The following is a 21,328-nucleotide window of genomic DNA, read 5'->3' as shown; positions in this document are numbered from 1 at the left end:
TGTAATGATTTAGTGATCTCTGCGGTGAAAAAATTCATTCAAATGTTACGTGTTTTTTTAGTCTAAATTACTTGGAGATTAAATGTGATTTTAAACTATGGACCAAATTATTGCACACTAAAAATCTAGGTTAAATTAAAAAAAAAACCATGAATTTTGTTATTTGTTACGAAAATGTACATGTCTAGTACTATTGACCTTTCATAATTGTTTCAAAAATGTCATTCGAGTAAACATTCGTTAATATTTTGAACAGAAAGTTGACGTGATAGAATTTTGAATAACATGACAATTAACATAAAAGTCTTGCATAGTCTGAAAAGAGATGAAATGTGTATGAAACTATCATTTCTAAAAGGGGGAGATTATGACAAAACTTAACCGACAATGGAGAAGTGAAGTCTGTTGGTAATGGAGAAAGGAAGACTTTTAGGACAAAATTAGGGATATAAAACTACGTTAATAGTCACATCATTCTATATTATGCCACATCAACTTTTCACTTAAAATATTAGTGAATGTTTGGTTAATGGTATTTTTGGAACATTTATAAAATGTTGAAGGCAATATCTAAACTTTTGAAAGAATAGATATATTTTTAAAACAAATGACAAAGTTCAAAGCTACTTTGAGTAAATTAGTAAAAAAAAAATCTATATTTCACCTTGAGAATGATTTTTTAGGACATGGATGGACCTACCTCCGACCTACTTAAGAACATGTGTTTATTTCTAAATCGTCATCTCCCACTCATTATCAACCACATAACTTAACGTTTTCGTCACTCCATAGCGATTACATTGTTATAAATTTTAAACCAGTACAAAACCAAATTATTGTGTAGCATAGTAAAGGAAGAAAATAATAATTTGAATATTGAAACAAAATGGAAAATGGAAGGAAGAATTTAACACTTAACCCATTTGATGAAGTTTCTCTCTCTTTTCCCCCAATTGAGATGTCTCTCCAACCACATGGATCCCTTCTTCATGCATTATTTTTGTCATTATAACATTGCCTACCCTCCCTCCCTTTATAAACCCCATCTCCTCCCCAACTTATCTCCCACATTTTTCTCTCTGTTAATTCCCAATGGGGGCTTATCGCCAATTCCCGGCCATCTCAAAATGCTGCTCCGAGGGCCGCTCCGGCCAGACGGTGGCCGCCGATTTGGACGGAACTCTCCTCGTCTCCCCCAGCGCCTTCCCTTACTTCATGCTCGTCGCCGTCGAGGCAGGCAGCATTTTCCGGGGAATCCTGCTTCTGGCGTCGGTGCCGTTCGTTTACTTCGTGTACTTGTTCTTGTCGGAATCCGTCGCCATTCAGGCGTTCGTGTTCATTGCGTTCGCCGGATTGAAGGTCGGCGACATCGAGACGGTGGCGCGCTCTGTTTTGCCCAAATTTTACTCGGAGGACGTCCATCCGGAGACTTGGAAAGTGTTTAATTCGTTCGGGAAGAGGTATGTTGTGACGGCGAATCCCAGGATTATGGTGGAGCCGTTTGTGAAGACGGTTTTGGGCGCCGATAAGGTCATCGGAACGGAGCTCCGAGTGACGAAATCCGGCCGGGCCACCGGGTTTGTGAAAAAACCCGGCGTTCTCGTCGGCGATCTGAAAAAGACGGCGCTTCTGAAGGAAGTCGGCGCTGACACGCCTGATTTGGGCCTCGGTGATAGAGAAACCGACCACGATTTCATGTCAATTTGCAAGGTCTATTTCCAATCCCTCCCATCTCTCTCTATCATATAATTTGTTAAATTCTTTTTTGACATGGAATGATACGAAGAAAATAGAGATTTTTCTAAAATTTAATGAGTTGTTAAATTTTGGAAGATGGTAAAGATAACATTTGGTCTCACCGAATCAAGTATTTTTAAAAGAAAAAAAAATTCGAATTCTTACTGATTTTTCTAATGTGACAGTGACTAAGTTTTTTATCAGAGACATGAAAAATTTTTCTTTTTAACATTTTGGATATATAATCCTTCGAGACTAGATGGAAATTACACAATAATTACATCATATTGTGTAGTATAATAAATATTCGTCTTATTTATGCAATAAAAATACACCACGTCAGAGAACAAAATTATTATAAATTTAAAATATTATTGTAAACGTCAAATATTTATGAATAATATTTGCATACACGTAGAAATTTTTCTTGAACCGTTAAAAATACACCAAATAGAGAAAATCAGTATAGGCAAGTATTTATAAAAGATGATTATGGAAAATCTATATTGGATTCACTTTTTTGTGATTTCGTTAAATGAAAGGGATTAACAAGGATAATTATGTGTGTAGGTTTGATTATTTGAATGATTTAGTAATTAATAACTTACTAAATTATTTGTAATATCGTAGTTTATCTACTATTAATGCTACACCTAGAGGGTCTAGTCTAGTTGTATATTTGGTGGCTCAATTCCCAACCAAACCTCAATAAATTTCATTTCAAAAGATTTTAAACCTTCCAGCTGTTATTTTTTTTTTTTCCTGTCACGTGCATTCAATTACTACTCTTTAGAATAATCATTTTTTAGGTTCAACGAAAATTCTTCAATATTTTGAATTAAAATATATGTTTTAACCTTGCACAAACTTGTTCGTGCCAACGAGTTAATAATTAAATTTTTATTTCTATTTACATTTTAAAAAAATAAGATTACATGTTGTGATGGCAACTCATATGGCCATAAGATCTTCATGCCATACCAACTTCTTCCTCACGACACCATAAGCTCAATTTTGTGACAGTCATGCACCATGGATGAAGAATATTAGTTATCATAAATTTTGATATTTGAAAGAATTATTATATAAATATATTTGGGAACTATTATATGTACAAGCTCTAATATTGAAATGATTTTAAAGGCTTTTACTTTTAATAATTATAATTGTTAATTCCAACATAGTTTGATGAATAATGCACAAATAACAAAAACTGTTAGCATGATTTAACTAAAATATCTAAAACTTTTGAAAAAATAAAAAAGATATTTTATTAACGTAGGATTTGAGAGGAGGGTTTTATGTGTGCATTATTATTATTATTATTATTTGCAATAGTGCATTATTTATTATTTTGGGTTATAATTTAATTTGACCTTGAATTTTCAGGAAGGATATATGGTCCCACGGTCGAAATGTGAGCCGTTGCCGAGAAACAAGCTTTTAAGCCCAATTATTTTTCACGACGGCCGATTTGTGCAGCGGCCCACTCCGGTGGCGGCGCTTTTAACCTTCTTGTGGCTGCCGATCGGCTTAATTCTTTCAATCCTCAGAGTCTACACCAACATTCCCTTGCCGGAAAGAATCGCTTGGTACAACTACAAGCTTCTCGGAATCAAAGTCCTCGTTAAGGGCACTCCGCCGCCGCCGCCGAAGAAAGGCCAGAGCGGCGTCCTCTTCGTCTGCAACCACCGCACCGTCTTAGATCCGGTGATTGTCGCCGTCGCCTTGGGCAGAAAAATCAGCTGCGTCACTTACAGCATCAGCAAATTCACGGAGATAATTTCTCCGATCAAGGCCGTCGCTCTGTCGAGGGAGAGAGAGAAAGACGCGGCCAACATTAAACGCCTACTTGAAGATGGCGACCTCGTGATTTGCCCCGAAGGGACCACCTGCAGAGAGCCATTTCTGTTGCGATTCAGTGCTCTGTTCGCCGAGCTAACGGACAGAATCGTCCCCGTTGCCATTAACACCAAACAGAGTGTGTTCTACGGGACGACGGTTAATGGACACAAATTGCTCGATCCCTACTTCGTGTTCATGAATCCAAGGCCGACTTACGAGATCACGTTCTTGAACCAATTGCCGGCGGAGCTGACCTGCAGCGGCGGCAAGTCGGCGATTGAGGTGGCCAATTACATCCAGAGGGTACTCGCCGGAACCCTAGGGTTTGAGTGCACGAATTTGACCAGAAAGGGGAAATACAGCATTCTCGCTGGAACGGATGGTCGAGTTTCTCCCGAGAAAGAAAAAGGCCAGATTAATTAAAGCTACTTTTTCTATTTTAAAAAAAAAGAAGAAAAAAGAAATCCCATAATTCTCTATTGGTTTGATTTTCTAAAAGTTAATTATTAGAAAAGAAAAATAAAATTCGGCTGTCGAGATGGATGGTCATAGATTAATTTATAAATCGTTTTTATGTATATTGTTGTTTTGAATATGTATACAAAAAATGTCGTCGCTTTAATTTGCTTCGATCTGGATCATTTTCTACGAGGACAAATTTGTACAACATTTATGATTTTACCCCATCACTTTAGTTAATTGCATTTATGAGCTAAGGGTAAACGGCAGTAAGGCGGACGTTGGTGGCGACGCGGCGGCGCTGGTGGCGGCAGTACCTTAAAACAGTTGAGATTCGCCAGTTGGTAAATTAAAAGGGGGATAATTTGGGTGGCAATATGAATATGGGTATTAATATCTCTGCAACTTCCATTGTATAAAGGTACAACAAGCCATAAGAGCCAAAAATATCAGAAATGGAAGAAAAAAAAGGTAAATTCATTAAATAAAATTTGTCATCTATTTGTTGAAATAAAAAAAGGGCAACGTTTTGGTTGGTTCTTAGGTTATGGTTTGGTGGAGGGGTAGATTTAAATGTAGGGGAGAAATCATAATAACCAATAGTAGGAGGCTATATAATAAATCTCACACCAACCAAATTTATGGGAATCGAGTGCCATTTACTTTAACAACAGATACATATATTAAGATTTAAATATTATTTTTTATCCATTTTAGTCCTTAACTCTGACAACATTAATTTTAATTTATATACTTTTTTTAGTTTCATACTTTTGAAATACCTATTTTACTTGTGGTTCTTTTAAAGAGTGATCATTTTAATTGATGTACTCTCAATTTGTATTCTTCTTAAAAGTGTAGGGCCAAAACAGAGATTTTAAAAGTATCGAGACTAAAATGCATTGAAATAAAATGTGTAACGATGGAAATAGTATTTAAACGCACACGTAAGGTAAGAGAGAGAGAGGAGATAAGCAAATAATGAAGGAAATGAAGGTGTGATTTAAGAGAGGGAGAGATGACAGACTGTAAAGGTTGCGGTTGGAGGGGAAGAGAAATGAATTTAGGGAGGGGGTCATAAATGTCAACTAATTGGGATGGCTGAGCCTTAAAATTTGGTTGAACAATGTGTTGAGTGGTGCACATCATGCGCTGTGAGTGAGTGGTGACGCTGTCAAGTCAACCAATCCCTATTCGCTATTTCTTTCTCTCTCTTTCCCCACTGCACCCCAGCCCTACCATTTATCTCTCTACATGTGCATGGGCCGTGGGCCGTGGGCCGTGGGGCTGGATCACTTCCAAGCTTATCTGATACTGGGCTGCCTTGTGGGCTCACCTGAGGTTTGCCACGTTGTTTTGGGCTCATCTCTATTATCTTCCCAAATTATGAGTTTAGTGACACCTATCATGATGAAGAACGGCTCGTCTTGCCATAAACTTCTCTTTAATGCGGAGTTGATTATCCCTCTCGAAAACGCAGATTTGAAGTGGTCTATAATTTACTGGGATAGAGAATCCATCGCTGTCTCGGCTGTGCTATCGAAAGCTTTGGAGAAGTCGGAATAGGAGAGCACTCATCATAGGGTGGGCTTACTACTTGGATGCTTTGAGCAGTTATCCGCTCCGCACTTGGCTACCCGAAGTTTATCATGGGCACGATAGCTGGTACACCAGAGGTGCGTCCTTCCTAGTCATCTCATACTAGTGAAAGGTCCTCTCAATGTTCTAATGCCCAATACTGGATATGGACCGAATTGTCTCACGATGTTCTGAACCAAACTCACGTACTGTTTTAATGGGCGAACAAAACAATCCCCATGTCGCAAAGAGCCGAGATCAAGATGCTAAACCTTCCTCTCGACGTGAGCTCTTGAAATTACATTTAATAGGTCTTCAAATTTTTTATTTTGTATGTAATATGATAATACATTTAAAAATATTTAATAGGCCTCTAAGTGTCGCATAAATATGTAAATTTTTTTAACCAATAAATATGTAAATTTTAACAATGTCGAATCGAATAGACATAATCTTCAATGTTGAGGGACTAAACTTGTAATTTAACATTTCTTTAATTCCACAAAGAGGTGGGTGAAGATTAAGGATGACAAAAATACCTGCAAGATCAGACCCCAACGGGTACTCGACCCAGGTTGGGGATTCTCCAGTTTGACCGGGGATAGGGTCAAACCGGGGATGGGGATCAGTCCCCCTGCCCCGTCCCCCCGTCCCCGGCCTGTTTAATTTTTTTATTACTTTTTCTATTTTTTTATATAATAATATTAATATATATTAATTTTATAAATACTTTTGTTAAAAAAAAAACTCAAACTAATACCCATTTAGCCACTTCTTATTCAATTTTTATACTAATAATAACAAAAATTAATTTAAAAAATTAAAAAAATGTACCGATCGGGGAATCCCTGACTCATCACCGCCCCCAAAATTTTGGGGACGGGGGTGGGGATGGGGATGACCCACCGACCTCGCCCCGCCCGTTGCCATCCTTAGTGAAGATTGGCTTTATGATATGTGAGACAATGTCTTAACTCCTCAGTTTAAAGTTTTTAGACTAAATTACAAACATACCCTTCAACTTTACTTTTGTTTAAGAAATACTTATATTATTTAAAAAGTTTCAATACTACTCTATCTCCATAAACGTTTCAAAAATACTATTTGAGCAAATATCCATTAATATTTTGAATGTGATTTCTTTTAACACTTAATAAAAACAAGACTCCAAATTAGTTGACATGATCTCATCTTTACCATAGTCAAACTTTAAAATAAAAAAGAAAAAATTAGCAATACCAATTTCAGTTTCCTCGGTTGATAAATTGATGACACTATTTGTTCTCTAATCTTTTCCATCTCAACACCACACTTGTTCTACTAAAAAAACACTCGAACAGTTAGAATGAAAAAAATAGCGGTTTTTCTTCCGAACTCGATAACCGAGCCGGACTACAAAAGCCCGGGTTGAATCTCGGTTTATTTGGGCCGAGAGGGTCGCTCATCGCTGAGGAGGCTTGCTTTTCTGCCAAGAAAACCCCCAAGAAAAAGGGCTTAATCAGCTGCTCCTTCCATTTTATTTCTTAGTGGGTTTAGCTTTAGCCGAGAATCGCGAATTCGACTGAGCTCCGAGACACTGCAGGAATTTTCGCCATGGATGTGATCAAGACGCAGCAAATATCATCGAGGCCAGTCGAGAAGGTCGTAGTCCACCCTCTGGTTTTGCTCAGCATCGTCGATAACTACAACCGAGTTGCTAAGGAATCCCGCAAACGAGTCGTAGGAGTTCTACTTGGTAGCTCTTTCAAGGGCACCGTCGACGTCAGCAATAGCTATGCAGGTCCTTATTCTCCTTTCATACTGTTTTCTCTCTCGCCTCTTGTCATAAACTTACTGTATCGTGTTTGGATCTGAATCTTTTTCTGTCGTTTGATTCGGATTCATAGCTGAAACTACGCGACTTTTACGATAATGATGCATGGAATTTGGGCATTTTATTTGGTACTTCTCTGAAATTGACAGTAGTTGAGCATAAATCAGAATTAGCTGCGAGGACTCGAAATGTGCCTTTCTAGTGGATGTCCTGATTCACGAAAAAGGGATTAAAAGAAGTGATTGTTTGTGCTTTGGGTCATTTTTATAAGAGAGAGGATTTCTTTCTGTCATGCAAAATCTTTTAGGTTGCCCCTCATTATGAATTGATTAGGATTCAGGCCTTCAGTTGGCTGCCGTTCCCACTTGCTGTGGTCGTTACTCTTTCATGGTTCTTATGACACTGAAAATTCGTTGTGTAACCTACACTCGATTGAGTCATGTAATTGGGAATTGCTGCTTTGAAGGACTTGACATCAGAAGTTTTCAATAATTTAGTCGCACAATGTGTAAAACCTTGAATTTCATGGTAAAATTGGTCTTATCCATCTGACTTAAGATTGTGTCGACTTCCGGTCGAACCATTGTGTTTTTTAGCCATAGTTTTCATTTCTTTCCATTCTAGGCATCTGCAATTTCCTCTACACTATGTTATTAGTTTACCCATGTATCTAAACTAAACGAGTCCAGTAAGGTGGTTATTGTTCTGATGGGTACTCTGGCGAGTTTTCTATCTTTGGACTACCAATTACCTTTATATGCTATACTCTCTTCGTTTCAGTGCCCTTTGAAGAAGACGAGAAAGATCCAAGCATATGGTTTCTTGATCACAACTACCATGAGTCGATGTTTTCAATGTTTAAGAGGATAAATGGTAATTTCTCTATTTCTAATGCATTTTGTGCTCTTTCCATGTTGAGAATTGTTTGTTTACATGAATTTGTGGACATGCTTCAGCTAAGGAGCACATCGTAGGTTGGTATAGCACAGGCCCAAAGCTTCGGGAGAATGATCTAGATATTCACCAGTTGTTCCACAAGTAAGATCTCCATACTTGTTTGGTATTGAGGTTCTCAAAATTTTATTTTCAAGTTCTCAAATTCTGCATTGGTATAAACTATTCTGTTTGTCCTGTCTCCTGTTTTCTCTATGTTCATTTGTATAGCTTTCTGAGCTAGTTTTTTTTTTATGAAATTTCATTTGACCAATTTAGATTCTATTGGAAACCATTCTATGATCAGTCAATGATGAATGTTTTATCCTTTTGACCGATGTTTTTTTGGTTACTTTGTTAGTCACTTATATGCTCTTTGGTGTATTTTAGTTATGTCCCAAATCCTGTGCTTGTGATTATCGATGTACAACCAAAGGAGCTGGGAATACCCACTAAAGCCTATTATGATGTTGAAGAAGTTAAAGAGGTACGGTGGTATCTCTTTCCCCCAAAATATCAGATGCATTGAAGAGTTAATGGTTCTGAATTCACTATTAAAGATAATTTTCTAATTGCCCATACATATCTTCTAATTTGGGGTGACAGAATGCTACACAAAAAAGTCAGAAGATCTTTGTTCATGTTCCTTCAGTTATTGCTGCTCATGAGGTTGAGGAAATTGGTGAGTTATAAAATGAGATTCAAATCTTCATTTTAGAGTGGGTTACGAGTTCTATTATTTTTTTACCACATAATATTCTTGTTTTATCTAAATACAGGTGTGGAACACTTACTAAGGGATGTAAAGGATACCACCATTAGTACACTTGCCAATGAGGTTTATTGTCTTACTATTGCTTGTCTTGCATTGCAGTTTTTATCTAAATGCAGTTTTGTGACTGACCTGATGTATCAAGCTTCAACTTTTAGACAACATTTGGTCATAAAGGCATTGACAAAGATGAATGATTTTTTATAGGTTACTGGAAAACTTACTGCTTTAAAAGGTTTGGATGCACGACTACGAGAGATTCGCGGTTACCTTGACCTTGTTATTGATGAGAAGCTTCCATTAAATCATGAGATTCTTTACCATTTACAGGTTCCATTTTCTCTACCTTTTTTCCATGGGTTTTTGATGCATCTCACTTCATTATATTGATGTACCTGTTGTGTGTGTTACAGTATGTATTTGCAATGTGCTTTCTGCACTATCTGTCCAAGTAAAATTATAAATATATTCCATAACTCTAAACATGTTTTCTGCTGTTTTAAAAAGCATGCCTAGGTGCTTAATCTGGTGGGTAAGCAAGGTGACCTTGCTCTACAATTTTGCACCTCCAAGAGATTCACAGTTAAAAAAGTAAAAAACACTTTTTAAGAAAAAATTTCTTATATACGAGTACCCTGTCTATTTTTAAATTGACAAGGAACATATCTATTTTTTCTTTTGTTTGTTAGTCGAACTTTATATGGCAGAAACTTTATTGTTTTCAAAATTTATATTCTTAAAAAAGTGATTTACTAGTGCTATTTATTTACTTTTTTTCTTTTTTAAATTGAATATAGTGTTTCACCTCACTCAAGCATTGGCAACATGCTCTGTATCTAAGACTACGCAGCTCTTGCGCCTTGAAAAAGTCTGGTTTTTCCTCATCTCATAATGTTAAAACTTTTTTAGTAACCAAAGGATTGGAACACCTTCATGATTTAACTCCTTGGGCAAAAAGGTCTAGACAGTCTCTAGTTTCAAGTCTAATGAACATAAAGATGCAGTGAGATGGGAAAACGAGTTCCAATGAAACAAGATGTCCAATAAGAACATCCACATATCTTTTCTCACCATCCCCATAGTGTATTAGACAAATGTATGCATTTTGATTAGGGGGATCGTGTATCAACAGTCGATGTGGCGGTCGGTGGACAATTGTTAGATGCATTTCGCACATGTGACCTATAATTTTCAATGCATACAACCATTTTTGTCTGTTTTCTATGTAACATTCTCTTTATCTTGTAAAAACTTCCTCATTCATGAATGATATTCTTTTGTGCATTATGTGGTGTAAAAAATACTAAAATGGAGTGGGCTAATTGATTTATAAGTTTTCACCCCGAAAAGATATACCCATGTTTTATTTCATACTAAAACTGCAGGATGTATTCAACCTTCTTCCAAACCTAAATGTGGCAGAGTTGATTAAATCATTTGCAGGTAATGCTAACTGAAGATTCTTAGTTGCTTTATCGACATGTTTCCTTGAAAACCTTGATCTATATTTACCCTAATGTGCAGTAAAAACCAATGATATGATGCTGGTTATATATCTTTCCTCACTCATCCGTAGTGTCATTGCACTTCATAATTTGATCAATAACAAGGTAAATTCTATCCCTTTCCACCAGATTTATTTAACACATATTAATGTATCAGTTATCTCATTATTGTGCATTGATCTTGTGCTAAATCCTTTTTCCAGATGCTAAACAAAGAACACGAAAAGGCTGAGGATGCAAAACCAGCCGCCATCCCCACAGTGTCTGGAAACTGACGTGCAACTTCCATCGGTCCATGGAAACATCTGTTGTTTTGGGAGTTGAAGGAACTAGTTATCTGTTTGTCGGGTTCTTGATAGATGGATATTTTTGTTTTATCCTATTGGAAGAGATAGCTAGTTTCTCAGAATGTATTTTCCTCATCATTTTTTCTTCAATGTTAATTGTACACCCTCACTTTAACCGCGAAAACGTTGACCACTCATTTCTTTCTTTTCTCATAGGGTTCCTATGCCTTGTAGAAAAGAAATTGAAGTCAGGTTGAATGGATGGATGGATAGAATCCTTTTCTCCTGTTATTGATGGAAAAAAGTGGTGAATTTATATTGTGGAATGGTTAATTTTTTCCCTTTCTTTTAAGTATTACCAAATGGAGTGATTTCAATGGAAGGAATAGAATTGGAGTGCTTTTACCGTTGAATTATACTGACGTTTTACATCCGTTCAAAGGTTGAAATTGTTTTATTGGGTGAAGGTTTTTTCTCGATCAACGAACATTATCTTTTGGGTCTAATGTTGCCCTTGCTATATATTAGATTAGTTAGTTACATATAGTGTATTAGTTAATCTTATATAACTGCTTGTATACAGTTGGGTGGTCTATATGTAGACCTATCTTTTATTAATAAAAATATGTAAATTTAATTTACTCTCCTCTAAGATGGTATCAGAGTGGGAGGTCCTTCCTCCCATTTATTATAATTTTCATTTGTTGGGTCTTGATGTTTTCCTAAGTCCACAAGTGATGGGAGTGTTAGAATTCATATAAATTAATTAAATTTATCCAATCTATCAGATTAAGCTTTTGGGTTGAGTGGTGATTTGTTCATTCTTAAAACTATGTACTTTCGTTTCAAATATAAATACTTAATTTTCATAATAGTATTTGATCCTAAGGAGTGAACTGAACTGATTATTTCTTCACTGTAATTTAATAATACCATATGTAAACCTTTAATAAAAAATATTGTTGGTATCTTTTGGGCCAATAATGTCACAATTCTTTTCCTTTTTTTTCTCAACAGGAGTGTGAGTAGAGGTTGAACTCGCATTGTATTATTTGATGATTGATCTAATAATATGATTTCGTTTATTTTTTTTAGACTGACATTCATTTTATTTAAAATACTATTAATTTCGCTTAGGATTTTGATAATATTAGATATGTATATTTTTTTGACGAAAATATTTGATGATAGATAGAATCATATAAGTAATGAGGAAATCAATTTTTTCTTTTGAAACATGTAAAAGGTTCGTGACTTATTCTATAATCAATTATTAATTCAATTCCAATTCCAATGACTGTTGAGTTACCATTACCAACGTATTTTTGTTCGAGGTTGGGATTCAAAGGCCAAAGCGCAACAGTAATTTACTTACATCTCAAACAAAGAGATTGTGAGTTCAATTCTCCGCCCTTACACTAAAAAAAAGTTGGGATCCAAAGAGAAATTTATAATTAATTAGAAAATATTTTTCATTTTGAAAAAAAAAATCAGAATTTAAAATTTAACAAAATAAGGAGGGAGCGAGGATGCAATGCGTGCTTAACAATGGCGGCACGCCGGTACGAAACTATATACTGAAGATTTGAAATTAGCGTCCGATTGATTTCAGCTTGGGACGGACCTAACAATAGATCTCTATTGTACGAATTTCCTCCTTCTCTTGTTCTTCCTTTTCTCTGCTTTTGCTTTTCGTCACCATGTGAGCATACTCCGGTTCTGTTGCCCTAATTCATTCCATTATATCTATCGACTTCGGTGCATTTATGTCTATGCCGTTGCAATTTGAAATTTGGCTGAGTTAGACAGTTAGTTTTCTGTTATTTTGTGTAACTTTGTAATCAGTTGACGATTGGTTGAGGTGTAACTATTAGTGAGCTTGAGTAGTTTGTTGTTGATAACTTCATAAATAGACCCTTGAAGTTGATATCAGATATGACAGAAATAATATTAATTCTCCGAGTTAGAGAATTGTTTCTGGTTCTGTCTGGTTGGATGTAAGCACTTGTCGGGTGTAGAGGTTTTTTATAATCCAAGGCACATAAGATGCTCGATGAAATGCCTGACCAAGACTTCTCATCTCTACACTATTCATGTAAAGGTTTTATTGTAGGATGTGGTATTCTGAGGTGAAGATTCTAAAGTTAGTTCTTACAGCTGTTTGAGTACACCACTCGACGTGTTCTAATCTGGAACTTTTAACTGTTCAATTAGATATTTTTGCTCTATTTCATTTTTAATCATGAACTTGGCAACGTCTTGTTATTATTGGAAAGCAGGAATGTGATGGTCAAATTGGATTGCTGTTGTAAGGCTTGTTGACTCTATACCAAAATTGATTTGGTTTTTGGGTTGAGGATTACATATTTTTATTCGGACTTTCTTTGAGGACCAATTTTAACTTTCTTGCTGGGTTTGAAAGTTGCCAGGAGGTCTGTTTGTTCAACACTATCAGCAACTCTTGCTCGATCCTTCAATTATGGGCAAAGCTTCAAGAGATAAGAGGGTTTAAGCACTATTCTGTTTTGACTATCTATCTTTGTGATTCACTATTTTTTCCCACATTTTATTTACTTGGTCTTGTTTTCAGGATATATACTACCGTAAAGCAAAAGAAGAAGGTTGGCGAGCTCGAAGTGCATTTAAACTTCTTCAGATAGATGAGGAATTTAACATATTTGAAGGTTTGCTCTTGAATTGGGCACCTCTATCTCTCTCTTAAAACATTCTGACATTTCTGCTAGAGAAGTCAACCACTGAGATGGTCCAGATGAATATTAAAGATTCCTTTTTCAAGAATACTCTTTTCCTTTGTTTTTTAGGAGTTTTGTCACCTGGAGAAGTCATTCTTTCCTCATGAACAATGTTGCAACATTTTGGATTAACCTCCATAACATAATTGTTTTCCAGAATCCTCCTAAAATCTGTGTTATTTGTCATATCATGTATAAGTCTTGTAAATACGTCTAAGTAACAACGAAATTTCAAATGCAGGAGTCAAGCGAGTGGTGGATTTATGTGCAGCCCCTGGTAGCTGGAGCCAGGTAATCTCTTTTGGGTATCTTTTTGTTGCAATCAGTGTGTCAAACTAGTAAAACACAACTATTTATAACAAGAATTCTTCTTCGAGTGATCAACATCGTAAGCATTTTTTTTTCCTTTGTTGAATAGCATGTCTCTATATATGCGGGGCAAGGCTTGCCTCCCTTCATAGCACCCTGCATCTTCGTGCGCTTTTCAAAAGTAATGATTGCATTAGTCGTTCTTGAAGAAGGGAAGAAAATAACTTGAATCCCTTAATTTTTAAGCACTTTAATAGAACATTTATTTTAAATTTTTGTTGTCTCATTTTCCATTACATTATATTTTTGTTTTTTTATATATTAAACCCCATAGGCTATAAGCAATGTCTTATATGTTGCTCCAAGCCTGCAACTATCCCTCATAAATATGATTTTTTGGCTACCTATTTCCAAATTATCTTAACCTTTTCTCCTGTACTTATCATATGTAGGTCCTTAGTAGGAAATTATATCTCCCAGCTAAGCTTTCTTCTGTTTCTAAGTAAGTTATGGTAGATTATTATAAAAAATGTAACTGTTTCCTTCCCGTCCTTCTTTCTGTTTGCACCTTGTGATTTCCCTATTTCATTGATTCTCTAGCTTGCTTCACAGGGATGGCGATCTTCCACTTATTGTTGCTATCGATTTGCAACCGATGGCCCCAATTGAGGGTGTTATTCAAGTACAGGGTGATATAACAAATGCTAGGACCGCTGGAGTGGTAAGTAGAATCATGTACACAGTATTTTTAAACATTTGTGTAGAAAAATTTCGAAGTATTGAATATTCTGTCAACTAAACGAATCAGATTCTATGCACAGATTTGGTTTGTTTTGAAATTTCTATTTGCGATAATTTCTCCTATGCTTTTCTCCATATTGGATTTTGTTCTCTTTTGAACGAGCAAACAAGTCTGTTAGAAGTCTTTCATTTTATTCAACAATTTGATCACATATTATATTGTCATATTTTTTAATGTATGGCTTATCAAATATTTACTTTTTCCAGGTCATTAGGCATTTTGATGGGTGTAAGGCTGACCTGGTGGTTTGTGATGGTGCTCCTGATGGTAGATACTTATACTTGTATTTTCTTTTTTTAATTGTATGTTGAGATTTTACATGATGACATTTTTGTTACCAATTACGTGTTCATTTGTAGTTACTGGTCTTCATGACATGGACGAATTTGTTCAGTCCCAGCTCATACTAGCTGTAAGTACTGTGTTTTTCTACGGATACTGATTGCTTCTCGTGGTGAGGCTGATGCATAGTTTAAGATAATTGAAAATGCGTGATGTATATGTTGACAGCAATGATGTTGCTTCAGCTCACATTTACAGTGTGTGTGGAAAGGATACAAAGGAATAACCAACAAGAAGCATTAATGAGTCAAATTGTTTGAACCTACAAATAGAAATTAACGTGTAACAAGTGAGCAAGGTAGATCCCTTTAGGTAAAATGTGATTGCTGTATTCCGAAATTATATCGAACCAGTCAAAGGGTTTTGCTATTATATGTTGCCTGCACTTGTTGAGCCTTTTCTTCTATGGATTATGTTCCACCTAAGTGAATTTTTTAGCTTCCATCACTGTCCTGTGCTGCCTCTTCTCTCTCTCTTCCTTGAGCTAGTTTCAATATAGTGGGACTGGTTCATACATAAGGTTCACATAGCTGAGCCACGCTTTCCTCTTTTTTTTTTTTTTTTTTTATTTTTTTATTTTTGCAGGGTCTAACAATAGTTACCCACGTTCTTAGAGAAGGTGGTAAGTTCATAGCAAAGATATTCCGTGGAAAGGATACAAGCCTTTTGTATTGTCAGGTATATGTTATGATTGTTACAGTACCCATTCAAAGAAACATGTAATATGCTCAAGTGACAAATTTATGGCGTTTTCACGAACTGCAAAAAATCTCTTCTCCCTTCTACTTTCTTTTGTTAGTCAGTCAAGTTTGAAGGTTTGCCGTGAGCTCTTCTGTTGCTTGTGATTATTGCGTTGATGTGCATATTCCTTTTAGATATGTTTAGCATTAGTAGAACTTGTTAAATATAATGATGAGCTACATAAGAATCTTAATATAAGAGAGGTGTTTGTTGCTTCATACATGAAGTCGTCAATGATGTCATACATTTTGGTGTTTTTTGTGGCAGCTGAAGTTATTTTTCCCTGTAGTGACTTTTGCAAAACCAAAAAGCAGCCGCAACTCCAGTATAGGTACCCTTTTTCCTACTTTTTTCTTTATTGGTAGCTCTATAGGTTCATCTTTCGTTTATAATTGAACTTCTTTCCTGAAAATGATACCCTCCTTATTGAAATTGCCTTTTTATGTCTTTGTAGTGTCTAGTTCATAGGATTCTTGCGCATTGATGTTCAGATACCCATTGTACTTAGATTCCTTCAATGAGCTTTAGATTGTTATCGTTTAATACTAGGTGGGACTGGTGGCCCGCCAACTGCAAATTTTGGAGTTAGCTCATTTTTGTGGTGACATCTGTAAAATAAAAAAACATGTAAAAGAGGACAAAAACAGCTAATGGTTAAATTATTAAATTCAACTCTAAACTATGATGGATGTGTCTTTGAACATCCTTGAAGGGTTCATTTGATTCCAATAAGTCTATTTTGTTAAAATTGTTACATAAATGTATGACAAATCAAACTAAATAGACTAACCAGTGATGATTTAATATGACGTAACAAGTGATGATTTAATATGACGTAACATGAAAAGGTAGGCCAATTAGATTGAATAATGGTAGATTGGCCCAAAAATTTGATGGGAGCAGGGGCGGGAAATACATCTTAAACGAATTTTTTTATTTGACTACCCTAGTAGCTTCTTTTGTGTGTCACATCCTACCAAATCATTATTCATTAGTTCAATCAACGTTTCATGTCAACATTTAAACAAACAACAGTGTTAACTATAAAAGTTTATTGAAAAGCAAAATCGAATGTTCAAGGACATAATTGGAACTTTTAGAAATGGAGAGAGTAAAGTTCAAGAACTAAATTAGTAATAACATTACCAATTAAATTACTGCTATTTCTAAGTTCCAGTGCTTTCATTTAGTCACGTAGGTGGAGCCACGGTGAAAACTTGTAAACAAAGTTCAGATTATGATTTAACTTTATGTTGATGTTGAAGCTCATACATGTACTGGGTGTGAATGCAGAGGCATTTGCAGTTTGTGAGAACTATTCCCCTCCTGAAGGTTTCAACCCAAAAGATCTGCATCGCCTACTAGAAAAGGTGGGAAGTCCGTCAGTAGGAGATGACTTAGGTAAACTCAATGTTCTGCCTTGATTTTGGAGTTTACATATCGGTAGACACATCCTAAGAATCAAGCATGTTCTTATTTCTTATCCTGCTTTTAAAAATTAATTTGTTTTACAGCTGGCAATGACCAAGCTGTCTTCTTGTCTTCTGCCTTTTTAAAATTAGTGTCTCTGGTTTTGATGAGTCAATTCCCTGGTATTTTTTGTTACACAAGAGGAAGTAATAGCATTGCTATTTTGCCCCATCGTGTCCCTCTCAGATTGCAGTAGTGGGTGGCTGGAAGGTCCCAATAAAGTTTACATACCGTTTCTTGCCTGTGGGGACCTCAGTGGATATGACTCCGACCGTTCATACCCACTGCCCAGAGGTGCCGAGGGCGCTTATCGGAGCTTAGATCCTGTGCAGCCCCCGATCGCCCCTCCTTACAAGAGGGCTCTAGAAATGAAGAAAGCTTCCAGTCAAGGAGGTCGAGAACTTGAAAAACTTTCCTCGGATTCCTGATTATGCTATTCAATGTTAGTTAGATAACAAAAAAAAAAAAAGCTGTTTTGGATGGACCGGTAATTATTAAGAAACAGCAATCATTTGTCCCTCCCCCCCCTCTCTCTCTCTCGTTTAAAGTGATGATTTCTCTGTCCTATTTATGTAAAGAGTTTTGGCTGAGGATATTGATTTTGATTCCTTTAATTTGAAATATATGAAGATAACGGAGATGTATTATGATTTTGATTAGCCCGAGATTATCCCACACGAGTATTACTCATCCTTCATCATTTTCCATGGGCATCAACCCTTACCCCACCTCCCATGCATACCTCAAACTAAAACAAAAAAGGAAAATCATTTCGAGCGTTTCCATTAAGCATTTTCACATTTTTAAGGGCATTCTACTGCATCTGGGTCTGCATGTTCCTATGTTTCTCCTTTGCAAATGTTTGGACAAACTGGGGTTTTACAGGTGGGTCCCCTGATTGAGAAGCAACCAGCCATGCTTGCTAATTGGGAATCTCTCAGCTCTATTCTATTCGAAGGCGTGGCCCTCCAAATTCACAGGTCTAACTCATCCCTTTCTAACTGTTGGTTTCTAAAAATTTATGGCCCAAACATATCACGCAGAGAGATTCGGTCTGTCTAGGCCATTCACTCCTTGAGGAGATGCCATAATTTAGGCCTTTAATGGTGGTGGTTCCATCCAGTTCCTTACTTTATGGACATCTCTGAACAAAAATAACTCAGTCAACTAAACTTTCTATCATGGACATATTTCTTTCATCTGACCAAGTGATACATTTTCAGATTATCTATTATATATAATTTTTTGAATGAATAGATATCTGCTCATGTTCATGGCATTTAGATAGACGTAAAATTCTTGAGCTTCCAAGGCTGAAACTCTATCATCATCTGCTAAAGCATGTTACAGAGCCAGGCACGCAAAAGAATGTCTAAAATATCGACTAAATTTTACATGCATTACATTCCCATGAGTAGAGGATTTTCAGTAACTACTTCCAGAGACTGAATTTGATCTTGACAGGGATGAAGAGTGGTTTAAGAATTCAATGCAATCTTCAATAGCTTCGGCTCGATGGGAGTCCATGGAATCCGAGACTGACCTTGACCTTGTAAATGTGGAGGCTGAAGATACCTTCCGTGAAGATTTTCTGGTGGATACAAAGCGAATGGCTTCACTTACCCTGGCCTTGAGGCTCTGTAGAAACCTCACTGGCAGGTACCTCGTCTCTCTGCTCAGGCCGAAGCTCCACATCCCGGCGCCACCACCGCCGTCGCTGCCGCTGTGTTTCAGCACGACTGGTGGCTTATCATTCACATCAGGACTGAAGCTGACTCGCTTGCTCGATTTCCTCGACATTTGAACCTCCCAACTGAGATGTGAATCCAAAGGGTAAAAAAATAAGGGGTTTAGAGAGAGAAAGGGAGAGATTTTATAAGAAGGGGGATGTGGGAGAATAAGGTAGCTTTCTTGAGGAAAGGAGACAGACAGTAAGTTAGGCTGTGGGAATAGGGGGCAAATTCAAGGGAAGAGAAAGAAGAAGAATGGGGCTTAATTAAGAAAGCCTGATTCAGTCGGCAGTCAGGATCGAAGTAAGCGTTCAGTTTACGCTCAAAACAGGCATTTCATTTATAGAATATGCTCAACTCTCTCTTATTCTAGAAGGGGTTAAGAAAAATTAAGTTTTTATATGTGTGATAGATGAGGGGTGAGGGTTTTGGGTAGAGGATTAAGCAATGGAAAGTGGATTAGGTCAGAAAAAGAGATGAGTGGAGCCACAGGGAAGAGAGAGCTCAAAAAAGAGGAGGAAGAAGAAGAAGTAGAAGAGGGAGAGAAGAAAAGAGAGACAACCACTTGATACTCTTCAGCATCAAACGTTGCTTTTGAGGCACAATGGAGGGAGGGGCCCTACGAGTTTCTCTTTTGTTGGCCATTTTGATTGATTCCCATTTCCAGTAGAATCAGAGAAATCCATGAGCATGGCTCATGGCCCTCTCTCTGTTTTCTTGATTTGAATGAGCAAATCAAACTTTTTCTTTTCTTCTTTTACTGTCCTTTGGCACAGGAATTTGTCTTCATAAATCTGCATGCTCTCAGATTTTTGCCCTTTTGACTGGGAAATAAAAGCTAAAGGGGGGCCTGAATTGAATTCTTCAGCTGCCTGTTGACTCCCCTCACCTGTTCAAGACCTTTAATTATACTCTCTACTCTACGTCATTGTTTCCCTCTCTTTCCTTTCTTTTTCTCAACCAAATTTTTTGATAGCCATTGGATTGATGGATCCACACGCCAACAACATATGCTCAATAGTATTTTGCTATTGAGATTGACCATCACCAACAAAGAAAACAAAACCCTTTCTCCATTTTCCCCCCTTTTTGTTTTTATCATTTCCCACTCTTTTATCCATACCCATTTTCATTTTTCATCACCTTTTTTCAGCATCCACTATTTCCATTTTCTCCCTTTATTTATATTGCCATCTGATGTCAAACAAAAGAGAATTGTAAATAACAATATGATACCAATTACCACTCCCTAATACATCAAGAATCTTGTGCTAAAGTAGAAGATTCTAGTTTCAAATTCTTGTATGGCTCTTTTCTCATTTCAGATTGATAGATCACGTGCTAACATGTGAACCCGTGTAGGAATATGATTTTTGAAAATTTATTGAAAATATCATGTAAGCTTTATTTTTTTTTCCACAATCGTTCAGCAAAAAAAAAAAAACATGTACGAAAATTATTTTGAAAGAAAAAATTAGTGTTAGTATGTTAGTTTAAGACTCGTAATTCATCCATCAACATCATATTTTTGTTTAAGTTTTATGAACAACTTATTGTGATATATCTAAAAATTGTATTGGTTGAAAATGATAGTTTCACGTTTAGTTGTCTTTATAATTAACCTTTAATTTAAAGGTAACCATGAATTAATTATGATTTACGAGCAACTTTATGTTAATTTATCATTCATCGACCAATATGAACCATTCTTTTTAAAAGCTCCTCTTTGTAAGTCTTAAAACAAATAGTTTTTTCAGCCAGGAATACCATCAATTAATGACATAATGATTAATTATTTATGGATAATTCTTTTTAATGGTTCACACTAAACATTATTTATTGATTTAAAAAAGAAAAAAAGTTGCCAAACATTCTCGCAGTAATGAAAACAATAATTTTTTGGCTAAGAGCTAAGTGTACTAGATTATTGCATGTCACATCAAAATTTACTGTATATCTTTATATTTATCTTAATTATTCTCCTAAGATTCTATTGAATACATTATTCTCAAAAAAAAAAAAAAAGATTCTATTGAATATATGGGCTTTCAAACCCAGAAGGACCCTTCTGGGGAAGGGCAGAAAGGAGACACGGCCCAAATTTTCAAAGCGGGCTGAAGCTCGTTGAGGTGGGCTAACGGATTCAAAATCAGTAACAGTTCAGGCCCATCAGAAGTTCCTTGATAGACTGTGTTTGGTCGGCCCAAATTATTGTTGATTACTGATAAGTCTTGAAATTTTAGGAAAAAGTG

The 21,328-nt window shown here is 36.3% G+C and overlaps 4 protein-coding genes across 9 annotated transcripts; 3 read left to right on the top strand and 1 right to left on the bottom strand.

Moving 5' to 3' along the window:
* Positions 1-1,048: 1,048 nt before the first annotated feature.
* On the top strand, positions 1,049-4,212 carry GPAT6 (glycerol-3-phosphate acyltransferase 6). Its single transcript, XM_022289807.2, has 2 exons — positions 1,049-1,710; positions 3,127-4,212. Exons 1-2 carry the CDS (start codon positions 1,093-1,095, stop codon positions 4,003-4,005), a joined length of 1,497 nt encoding a protein of 498 aa, XP_022145499.1. The 5' UTR covers positions 1,049-1,092; the 3' UTR covers positions 4,006-4,212.
* A 2,905-nt stretch (positions 4,213-7,117) lies between these two features.
* Positions 7,118-11,220, top strand: LOC111015041 (26S proteasome non-ATPase regulatory subunit 7 homolog A). Its single transcript, XM_022289949.2, has 10 exons — positions 7,118-7,399; positions 8,213-8,305; positions 8,389-8,470; positions 8,756-8,852; positions 8,972-9,047; positions 9,145-9,203; positions 9,345-9,467; positions 10,523-10,580; positions 10,662-10,747; positions 10,846-11,220. The coding sequence occupies exons 1-10, from the start codon at positions 7,213-7,215 to the stop codon at positions 10,915-10,917; spliced, it is 933 nt and encodes a 310-aa protein (XP_022145641.1). The 5' UTR covers positions 7,118-7,212; the 3' UTR covers positions 10,918-11,220.
* A 1,192-nt stretch (positions 11,221-12,412) lies between these two features.
* LOC111015042 (S-adenosyl-L-methionine-dependent methyltransferases superfamily protein) lies at positions 12,413-18,005 on the top strand. Of its 6 annotated transcripts, none has more exons than XM_022289950.2 (12): positions 12,413-12,572; positions 13,352-13,435; positions 13,520-13,613; positions 13,924-13,973; positions 14,444-14,493; positions 14,592-14,712; positions 15,000-15,060; positions 15,153-15,205; positions 15,721-15,813; positions 16,144-16,207; positions 17,170-17,277; positions 17,533-18,005. In XM_022289950.2, the coding sequence occupies exons 2-12, from the start codon at positions 13,409-13,411 to the stop codon at positions 17,772-17,774; spliced, it is 963 nt and encodes a 320-aa protein (XP_022145642.2). In that variant the 5' UTR covers positions 12,413-12,572; positions 13,352-13,408; the 3' UTR covers positions 17,775-18,005. The 6 variants fall into 6 exon arrangements, with proteins under 6 accessions (XP_022145642.2, XP_087980372.1, XP_022145643.2 ...); XM_022289951.2 differs by having other exon boundaries at positions 12,414-12,572; positions 14,604-14,712; XM_088124245.1 differs by having other exon boundaries at positions 12,432-12,572; positions 13,359-13,435.
* Positions 18,006-18,505: 500 nt separating this feature from the next.
* LOC111015044 (josephin-like protein) lies at positions 18,506-19,681 on the bottom strand. The gene has a single exon (XM_022289952.2). The coding sequence runs from the start codon at positions 19,144-19,146 to the stop codon at positions 18,772-18,774; it is 375 nt and encodes a 124-aa protein (XP_022145644.1). The 5' UTR covers positions 19,147-19,681; the 3' UTR covers positions 18,506-18,771.
* Between the last annotated feature and the right edge of the window lie 1,647 nt (positions 19,682-21,328).

Source organism: Momordica charantia (genome assembly GCF_013281855.1).
Source record: "Momordica charantia cultivar OHB3-1 chromosome 5 unlocalized genomic scaffold, Mcharantia_2.0 BLBB01000005.1, whole genome shotgun sequence".
Lineage (NCBI taxonomy): Eukaryota > Viridiplantae > Streptophyta > Magnoliopsida > Cucurbitales > Cucurbitaceae > Momordica > Momordica charantia.
Note: the sequence above shows the minus strand (reverse complement) of the source record. Positions and strands in the feature narration are given on the sequence as shown.

What these genes read in the sequence shown, in the direction of transcription:
- GPAT6 (XM_022289807.2), top strand. Translation starts at nt 1,093, where the DNA reads ATGGGGGCTTATCGCCAATTCCCGGCCATCTCAAAATGCTGCTCCGAG. An exon ending in ATTTCATGTCAATTTGCAAG is followed by an intron (nt 1,711 to 3,126) that starts GTCTATTTCCAA and finishes TTGAATTTTCAG; the next exon opens with GAAGGATATATGGTCCCACG.
- LOC111015044 (XM_022289952.2), bottom strand. Translation starts at nt 19,146, where the DNA reads ATGTCGAGGAAATCGAGCAAGCGAGTCAGCTTCAGTCCTGATGTGAAT.
- LOC111015042 (XM_022289950.2), top strand. Translation starts at nt 13,409, where the DNA reads ATGGGCAAAGCTTCAAGAGATAAGAGG. An exon ending in CCCCTGGTAGCTGGAGCCAG is followed by an intron (nt 13,974 to 14,443) that starts GTAATCTCTTTT and finishes TATCATATGTAG; the next exon opens with GTCCTTAGTAGGAAATTATA. An exon ending in AAGCTTTCTTCTGTTTCTAA is followed by an intron (nt 14,494 to 14,591) that starts GTAAGTTATGGT and finishes TTGATTCTCTAG; the next exon opens with CTTGCTTCACAGGGATGGCG.
- LOC111015041 (XM_022289949.2), top strand. Translation starts at nt 7,213, where the DNA reads ATGGATGTGATCAAGACGCAGCAAATATCATCGAGGCCAGTCGAGAAG. An exon ending in CGTCAGCAATAGCTATGCAG is followed by an intron (nt 7,400 to 8,212) that starts GTCCTTATTCTC and finishes TCTTCGTTTCAG; the next exon opens with TGCCCTTTGAAGAAGACGAG. An exon ending in ATTCACCAGTTGTTCCACAA is followed by an intron (nt 8,471 to 8,755) that starts GTAAGATCTCCA and finishes GGTGTATTTTAG; the next exon opens with TTATGTCCCAAATCCTGTGC.